The 9391-nt window shown below is 55.1% G+C and overlaps 1 protein-coding gene across 2 annotated transcripts; it reads left to right on the top strand.

Annotated features, from left to right (window-relative positions):
- The first annotated feature begins 107 nt into the window (after positions 1-107).
- LOC120948897 (protein KIAA0100) lies at positions 108-8843 on the top strand. Of its 2 annotated transcripts, XM_040365745.2 has the most exons (7): positions 108-613; positions 721-3451; positions 3527-3670; positions 3994-8121; positions 8195-8296; positions 8423-8437; positions 8712-8843. In XM_040365745.2, the coding sequence occupies exons 1-7, from the start codon at positions 555-557 to the stop codon at positions 8760-8762; spliced, it is 7230 nt and encodes a 2409-aa protein (XP_040221679.2). In that variant the 5' UTR covers positions 108-554; the 3' UTR covers positions 8763-8843. The 2 variants fall into 2 exon arrangements, with proteins under 2 accessions (XP_040221679.2, XP_040221680.2); XM_040365746.2 differs by lacking the exon at positions 8423-8437 and having other exon boundaries at positions 111-613.
- Positions 8844-9391: the final 548 nt, after the last annotated feature.

The raw sequence follows: 9391 nt of genomic DNA, 5'->3' as shown, positions 1-9391 counted from the left end.
ATAATCGAGCATACAAGTTTACAATTGTTTTTGGTAAAATTTTATTTGTTTATTTTTCAAGTTTCAATTGCAGTATCTTTTACACGTTAAAATATTCGAAAAAGCTCTCTACTATGATATAAAATTATAAACAAACCGTGGATAGTTTCTTACACAGGGGACTTCACATTAGATCTGATGGGTAAGAAGCGAACCCTGCATCAGCGCATTGTTGTGTTTGCTTCTAAACATTTTCCTTCTCTTTCTCTCTTTTGCGCACATTCGGCCAGCAGCCGGCACATGCATGAAAACAGCTGATCTATGCTGCAGTTGGCTATGCTACGATACACAGCTGTGTGCGTGCGTGTCCGGGAATGGGCCATCGAAAAAGTGACATTTGGGAAGAAGACGACGAGTAAAAAAACACATCACTTCTGTCAAACAGTTGCTCAGCGTATCGATAGGAGGAAAACAATATTTCTCCGCTACGGGGAAAGGGAAAAGGTTAATTAATCCGTTCACTATTTAGTGCTTGTGTGTCTCGCCCCGGGGGGTGAGGGCAATGGTGCAGCACCATGATCAACTTTGTTTATACGATAATCTTCACTTTGGTCATTTATCTAGTGTTAACATGGTAAGTTGGAGGGGATGTACGGCACCTCGAAGGTCAAGCCCATCCCAAGGAATCGAATGGAATTTGTGTGTGTGTTCGCGCAACTTATGTTGCTCCCCTTTTTCCAGGCTTATACCAAAGCTGATTGGCTTCGTGATGAAAAAGGTGTACAACGCCGAGATCAACATCGGTCGGTTCAGCCTACCCTTCTCGGTGCGCGACATCACCGTGTCCAAGAACGGCTTCTCGGTGCAAATCGTTGAGCTGAGCGTGCAGAGCAGCTTCGTCAATTCCGACGTGTCGAAGCTGCTGTCCATCAATGTGCGCGACGTCCGCATCAACAAGGACGTCAACAAGGGGCCGACGGGTGGCAGCAGCAGCCCTACACCTTCCGGTAGCCCCACCGGACCCGGGGCTGGGAGCGAATGGGGCGGCTTCGGTCAGCCGAAAGCGGCAGCGGACCCCCAGCGCAAACCGCTCGACTTTCGGGAGAAGAAAGTGCCGCCCAATCTGCTCATCTTTGCCCAGTTCATGGCGGTGCACATACACAACGTGTCGGTGGCCCTGCTAAACAGTGCCCAGGAGCCGGGCTGGCTGCTGCACGCCACGGCCAAGGAGCTTCATCTGGACGGCAGCTTGGTGCACAGCACCAAGTCGCTGCTCGTGTCCGCCTCGCTCAGCGACGCGCAAGCGAAGGTGCTGCGGCACTGCATTTCCACCCCGAAGCGGCTGGAGCGGTCGCGCAAAATATCCGACCTGCCGCAGCCCTGCCTGGCCGAGCTGTGCTTCGGCATTGCGCTGGACGGGGTGCTGGTGGTCGATACGCCAATGTCGCTCGAGAAGCTTAGCCTCGCGATGACCACGACGAAGGTGATCCTGCACGGTGGGCTGTACGAGTTCATCAAGGACGCCCAGGCGCAGAAGCGCCGGCAGCAGCTGTACTACCGCCAGCACGGCACCGCCGACCCGGACCGCGAACCGGCGGATCATCCGTTCGAGGCGGGGCAGGGGGAAGAGTTCTCCCTGCACGAGTGGTACCAGCGGTTTGCGCCGATCGTGCCGAAAAACTTTTTCGTCAAGATCGAAAACACCACCATCAGTGCGGTGCGCGAAAACTCGTCGAATGATTTCTCCGCCACGCTGCAAAAGTTTGCGGTGTCGAGCAAGTTTAGCACCCCGCCGAGCGGCCCCCTCCCCGGCGAGCATCAGCTGCCGCTGGTGTACGTGGGGATGCAGCTGCAGCAGCTCGAGATCGACACGCTGCACGAGAAGCTGCTGTTTCTGCAGCAGTTCAGCGTGGACGCGAAGCTAGAGGGCAGCCTGGTGAACATCTACTCGAAGCTGTCCTCGTTCGTGCTGATCTACAACCATCGCGAGATTTACGGGTGGATCAGCAAAAATTTCTTCACGGGCGAACGGGCCGGCAGCCGGAAGCAGCTGAACCCGGCCACCCTGAAGCTGCCCGGGCTGGTGGCTGCCCAGTGTCGCACGCGCCGCACACGCAACGCGGCCGGTGGTTCGAAGCTGCTGGAGGATTTTTTGAGGCGTATTGTCGTGAAGGGTTGTGCCGAGCTGTGGGACGTAACGACCGTGTTTCGGTTCGGGCCGGCGCAGGTATCGTCGATGTGTTGCAACCACGCGAAGCTGCTGCTGGAGCAGTTTGCGGAAAAGCGCAGCAAGCCGTACGGGAATCGCCTGCTGCACTTGCTGCTCGACCGGCGGCACTGGAGCGCCGAGCTGCTGATCGAATCGGTCTGGTGGTCGCTCAGCTCGAACGTATCGCACCGGGAGAATGCGCAAAGCCTCAAGAAGGGCCACATACGGGGCAGCCCGTTCTACGTCGCGATGAGCCTGATCAAGCTGAGCAGCTACGGCGACACGACCAAGCTGGACTTTTCCATCCACACGTTCCGGGTGGAGTACAGCCCAACGCTGGCCGACTATCTGGTGAACGCCAAGCGCTGCCTGGAGCAGTACCGCTCGTCGAGCGCGGGTGCCAAGCAGCCGGCAGCCGCCCGGGACCATCACCACACGCCACTGGCGGCGGCGGGCAGGGAGCGGCGCGGATCGCTCGCCACGCTCGATCTGCTGATCAATGCGCGCGTGACGGACATATCGGGCTTCTTCTTCAACCAGCACGACACCTGCATGCTGGCCAACCTGAACGAGCTGACGGTGGGCAAATCGGCCCAGAAACACTTCATACGCTTCGACCGGTTCCAGATGGAGATTCTGGACTTCCGGCACATTACAGGGTGCGAGTACGGGTCGGCCGAGCTGCAGAATGTGTTCGCGAACGTGAAGGGTGTGCGGGTGGAGTACGTGGACGTGGAGGGTGCGCCGAAGCTGGACGTTTGGCTGCTGGAAGATGCGATCGTGATGTGGAACACGAACCTGCACATGCACATCGTGACGCTGCTGCAGGAGATGCGACAGCTGAGGGAGCTGCTGAAAACGGACCCGACACATTGCGATCCATCGCAGGAGCTGCCGGCCGGTGGTGGTGGGTCGATGGAAGCGAATGAACCGGAGCAGGCAGGCGGCGGGCGTAAGTCGTACCTGCGCAAGATGATCCTGGAGGTGTACGCGGAGGGCAGCGTGGAGGTGGGCATCAAGATTAGCGAGCGACACTCGATGCAGGTGTTCGGGGAGAATGCGCTCATCCACCGGAGGGGCCAGTGGATGCTGTCGATCGAAAACATTGTCATCAAGATCGACGATCAGCACATATTCACGTTCAAGGACATGGTGCTAGAATCGCTCGAGCGGGTTGAGCTGCTCTGCCAGGAGCGGCAGAACTATGACCACTTCCAGCTGGACTCGAACCGCGTCTGGGCGACCACGATCGGCGGTGTTAAGGTATGCAATAAGATGGGTGAAGGTGTTTCGTTTGTGCTGGACGGGTGCGTTAATTTATTTTTCCCTTTTTTGAAGGTCATCTTCCCGTACGAGCACGATTTCTATGGAGCAATAGTGAACGAGTTCGTTTCAATTTACAAGTGGCTGAAGGTGGTGCACAACTACAAGAAAAAACCATTCACTATCAACAGCCCTTTGCCGAGCGATATGATAATACAGGTAACGTCGATTGATGGAGGAGATAGATAAGAACTGCGCATAGATAAGCACTGACTTGCATTAGTCACCGTTAAGGAATTCCTTATGATTTATGAGTCTATTTTTTTATTTAAATTTATTTTATTTATTCGTCATTAATTTCAAATTAATTCATTAATTTGATTTTAAATAATGTTTTAATTATTATGTTTTTGAAACTTTTTATTTTAATTATTTATTATTTTTAATTAAATCATTAAATTATTATTATTATTATTATTCTTAATTGAAATATTAAATGCATACGAATATTCATTTTACTCCAAAATAACCTTTGATTGCAGATCAAAGAGTTTTTGCTGGAGATGAGTGACGATCCGTTCGAGGTGAAGCTGCGCGACAATTATGTCCTCCTCCTGGACGAGTACCACGAGAGCGTCAAGCGGAAGGAGCTGTTCGATCAAAAGATCGCCCAACTCTGCTCGGAGCGACTAATGCTTCCTCCCGGCACGCTCGAGGAGCTGAACGCGAACCTGATCAAGAAAAACTCGGAAATCTACATCCAGCGGTCGAAGAAGATCTCCGAATCGGGCCCGCCCCGCACCCGGCTCATTGCCTGGATCATGACCGATCTGGAAATAATGGCCATGGCCGACCCTTCGCTGCACGGGGGCGAAAATGCGGTCCGATGGTTGCGCATGCTCGACCCGGAAAGTCCCTGGCCGGACGAGGGCATCGAGTTCGTGACGCTGTGGGTGCGCGCCGTCAACATCGGGTGCAGCGAGTGGAAGTTTATGCTGCGCGACTACCCGCAGCCGATGTTTCACGTGAAAGCGATGCACCTGTTCGGGACGCTGGCCGGGGCAGAGATGGCACCGCCGCGCCGTGCCAAGCGGGACGTTGAGATCGAGCTGGGCGAACCGTTCGGCACGCACACGGTGCAGCGCAGCATGACGTCGATCAAGTTCTATCACGATTTCAACTGGGAGCTGGACTATCTGGCGTACGCGTTCGGCCCGTGCTGGGAGCCGGTGATGGCGCAGTGCAACTTGATGATGGAGAAAATTTCGGCCCCGTCGCGGGACCCGAGTCCGCCGCTGCCGTTCTGGGATAAGATGCGGTTGCTGATGCACGGGCAGCTGTCGATCATAGCGAAGCAGTTTACGATACTGCTGCACGCGTCGCTCGACCCTTACAACACGACGGAAGAGATGGAGCTGACGTGGAACAACTGCGGCATCATGTACTCGAACGCACGGCTCATGTTCAAGGGCGATCTGAATATCTACGTACGAACGGCGTCGCGGTACGACGATTGCCGGTTGCTGCATCTGCCCAACCTGAAGCTCACGTTCAAGCTGAACTGGGTGTGTCTGGCGAACCCGAACGATCACCATGCGGTCGTGCCGTGCGCCCCGGACAAGCTGCCCGAGTACAGCAGCAACCAGGTGCACGATTCGTTCCGTGCGTTCCGCTCGCAGCATCTCAACATATGGGTGTCGTTCGAGATCAAGCAGAACGCCATGTCGGACTACGACATCCCGAACCTGGTGCTGTACGGCAGCACGCTGCGGTGGTTCGAGAGCTTGAAGCTGATCCTGTCCGGCGTGACGCGCCCGACACGCCGCGGACCGGTGTTTAACAATGTGCGCCCGAGAAAGAAGCAGCTCAGCCGGCACTATCGCAAAGCGAACCTGCAGATGAGCCTGCACCGGTTTCAGATCTTCTACTGGATGTCGCACGCACTGAACCGGGGCTTCCAGCTGAGCGGGGGCCGCATCACGTTCAGCTCGGAGCACACGCTCACGCTGCTACCGATCGACGACGGTTTGATCCATCGGCCGCGTGCCGACTGGTCGGTGATGTACATGAACTGCGAGCTGAACGATGCGGAGATTTGGTTGCGCACCACGCAAATCAGCAACGAGCAGCAGCAGCAGCAGCGCACCGACACGAGCTCGGAAAGTCTCTCGAACGCGAGTGGCGACATCTACCGGTATTATTTCCTGAGTGTGGCGCGAGTGTCGTACGGGCGGGAGGCGTTACTCTCCACCAATGGCAATGAGCGGGAAAAGGACACGCCGACGCACAAGCTGGTCGTGTACGATCTGAAGGGTGCCTGGACGAAGGATAACCGGGACGTGGCGTTTGCGCTGTTCGATTCGCTGGTGAAAAGCCAGAAGCTCAAGAACAACCTCGCCACCGAAGCGCTCAAGTGCTTCCGCAAGGAGGGCGGAACGGCCGGGGGAGGTGGCGGCGCCGGCGGTTCGGCAGGATCGTCCGGGGCGGGCGGTAGCGATCTCGGGACGCCGTTTAAATCGAGAAGCACCGGGCAGGATCTGCACCAGGGCGGTGGCGGTGTGGCAGGGACGACGAGCGGCCATCTTAGCGCGAAGGGAAAGGCGCAGCAGTCGAGCGATAGTATGGCGATGCTGCAGCAGCTGATACAGGAGGCGGACCACAAGCCGCTGGTGTACAGCGATGACCAGTCGGCCCAGACGCGCCAGCAGCAGCTGAAGGGCCTGCAGGCGTACCAGGAGGGCGACGTGCTGCACTACAACTGGGCCATCTCGCTCGTCAACTCGCAGGTGCTGCTGAAGGGCTGCGAAACGTCCGGGTACGTGATACTGAGCGCGGCCAAGGCGGAGATCCTACAGCGCGTCCATCGGCCGGTGTGGCGCGACCATACGATCGTGTCGAAAACGACCTGGGTCGGGTCGCTCGAGTGCATGCAGTACTACGCGACGGTCAGCGCGAACGAGGGCGACTCGCACGAGATGGCGGAAATCATGTGGCTGACGGTGGACAACATCCAGGAGAAGGATCGGGACGCACCGGTCATCATTAGCGAGCTGCCGGATCTGCCGCATCTGGTCGGCAGCGGGCAGAGCGTCGGCGGGGTCGTGTCGGAAACGGTCGGTGTGCTGGGGGAGAGCAGCTACACCAGCGGGCAGAAGCCGCCGATCCAGCTGCAGCGCATCGTGTCCCGGTGCAAGTGCGAGTTCTTCTACGTCAGCTACGGTGATACGAGCATCGATCCGGGCACGATCAGCGAGGTGCCGCCACCACCGGTCGAGGAGTCGATGAGCCCGTGGGAGAACCAGGACGAGCCGGTCGACGCGTTCACGCTGATGCACCACGACCTGGACGTGTGCACCAACTCGCTGCAGTACGCGATGATCCTGGACATTGTGAACAATCTGCTGCTGTACGTGGAGCCGCAGCGCAAGGAGGCGCTGGAGCAGCTGGCGCGGATGCGCTTCCAGCTGCAGCTGTACAGCAGCGAGGACCAGAAGCGCCCGATCCAGCACCTGCAGACGGAGATCCGCAGCCTGATGTCGCGCATCCGGCTGCTCGAGAAGGACATCCACTTCATCACGAAGGCGCGGCTCGAGGAGGGCGACTCGGAGGAGCTGCGGGCGGAGTATGCCGAGGTGCACCACGAAATCCTGATGTGCAAGGAGTCGCTGATGACAAAGAGCGACGAGCTGGACATGATGCTGTCGTGCTACAATGAGGCGCAACTGTCCGCCTCGACCCGGTTGGCCACCTTCCGGAAGGACAAACCGGTCACGATCGTGCGGGCGAACGAGATCTGCTTCAAGTACGCGCAGTGGCGCCTGACCGAGGCGGACGGACAGATCGGTATCGCCGATCTGATACTGAGCAACTTTCTCTACACGAAAAACTCCAAAAGCGACGACTCGGTCGACCATCTGCTCGAGCTGGGGTACATCCGGATCAGCAACTTGATACCGCGCGACAGCTACACCGAGGTGCTGTGCCCGACCGAGATCCAGCGCGACATGCCGGTCGAGCACAAGCGCGTGCTGCGCGTGTTTTGCCGCGAGAAGCCCCCGGTCGGGGGCATCTCGGTGAAGGAACACTTTGAGATCAACGTCGTGCCGATAACGATACAGATTTCGAAGAAGTTTTACAACACGATGCTCAAGTTCTGCTTCCCCGACCGGGACGAGGCGGATGCGGCCGACGAGCTGGACGGCGATGGGAGCGGATCAGTTGCAAGTACGAGCACGGTCGGTGCGAGGGGCGGTGTGCGCAAGACGAACTCGGCCTCGCTCGCTAGTGGAGGGGATGGTGGCGTTGCTAGCGCTGCTGCTGGCGGCACTGGGTCGGCTTCCTCGAGCAGCTCCGTTTCGACGGCCGGCGGGTCGAAGGGTTCGTCCGGTGGTGGTAAGAAAGCGTCCAAGGATAGCAACTTCTACGTGCGCATTCAGGACGATGTGGAGAAGATGAAGGAGCGGGCCGAGAAGAACAAGCTGTTCATTTACATCAAGATCCCGGAGGTGCCGGTGAAGGTGAGCTACAAGGGCAATAAGGAGAAAAACTTTGAGGACATCACGGACCTGGCGCTGCTGATACCGACGCTCGAGTATCACAACGTGACGTGGACGTGGCTCGATTTGCTGCTCGCGATGAAGTCGGACAGTCGGCGTGTGCTGCTATCGCAGGTAAGAGAGTGGAGGCTTGACCAACATCTTGGGACCATGTTTCAAAACAATACCCGACTTTCTCTTTTTTTAGGCTATAAAACAAAAGTTGAAACTGAAGAAAGCACTCGTTGACGAGCAACCGTCGCCACAGGAAGAGGACAAGGCCAAGATGCTGTTCGGCAATCGACATGCGGTAAGTAACATGCATTTAGCGCACGGGATTCGTGCGTAAATGGAATGCGCAAATGATGAGCGATTGAAATAATATGATTTGTTTCTTCCGTAAAAACAATATTGCTTATCTTGTTCATTGCGGCAGCGTGCTCGGAATAAGGTATATTGGAAGCGTATTGGTTGTTTGGTTGATGTGGTTTTTTTCATTTCAAACTAGTTCAATTCAGTTTTTAGTACTTGTCTTGTACCGTCAAACAGAATTGATTGTTTTAATTGTAATGCTATTTAAATTTTAATCGGTTTTGTTCGTTTTTGTTGCTTGACCTTTGTAAGTAGTGTACCTGCTACTCCATTAGCTTGCCGCTTGATGCATTTGCCTATTATTAAGTCCCGATTACAGCTATTTTTAACGAACCTTTTTCACATACTTGCAGCCGGAAAACAAAAGCCTTCGGAAAGGTGTATTTAAGTTCTCCAAGTCTTAAGGACGGCATCACACATCACCGGCTGCGACTGGCTGACGATGGGGAACGCGTAAAAAGGGTTTAAATTAAGCAAAAAAGGAAGCCCCAGGCGCTTCCAGAATGGAATAATTTCAGGGTATTTCTTCTAGCAGTTAGAGAGAGAGAGAGAGCGAGAGAGAGTAAAGTGATTCTCTAATATCATGTAATCCCATTTTTACAACTACAGTTCAGAAATAGTTTTAGCTGGAAGAATGCAATCCTCTAACGCAATCCCGTTTTTGCCCGTTTAATCAACTCTTCTGCGCATTCTCTTACCTATATGAAATAGTTTTAAAACAGTATCCAAAGGGTTTTGCTTCGGTTATTGGGAGCGAGGTAGAAAGGATAGATTTTCTGTTCCTAAAACTTCCCAAAAGCAGCGTGTAGAGTATGACCGACCGTTCATGATGGTATGACCAAAAACAAAACAGGCGTGAGTGAGGATGGAAATAGGGCAAACTATTTTTGCTTATCCAGTTAGCGTTTAAAGAGATTTATTTACATTGCAATGATAATGTAAGACACACGTGTGCAATTTTGGGGCTATATACTGTCCCGACTGTCGCATTTTTCGCTTCCTCCCCCCCCCCCCCCCATCTTTACTTCCTACG

The sequence above is a fragment of the Anopheles coluzzii genome, chromosome 2 (genome assembly GCF_943734685.1).
Source record: "Anopheles coluzzii chromosome 2, AcolN3, whole genome shotgun sequence".
Taxonomy (NCBI): Eukaryota; Metazoa; Arthropoda; class Insecta; order Diptera; family Culicidae; genus Anopheles; species Anopheles coluzzii.
This window is presented reverse-complemented; position numbering and strand designations above follow the sequence as displayed.

What these genes read in the sequence shown, in the direction of transcription:
- LOC120948897 (XM_040365745.2), top strand. Translation starts at nt 555, where the DNA reads ATGATCAACTTTGTTTATACGATAATCTTCACTTTGGTCATTTATCTA. An exon ending in CCACGATCGGCGGTGTTAAG is followed by an intron (nt 3,452 to 3,526) that starts GTATGCAATAAG and finishes CCTTTTTTGAAG; the next exon opens with GTCATCTTCCCGTACGAGCA. An exon ending in CGAGCGATATGATAATACAG is followed by an intron (nt 3,671 to 3,993) that starts GTAACGTCGATT and finishes CTTTGATTGCAG; the next exon opens with ATCAAAGAGTTTTTGCTGGA.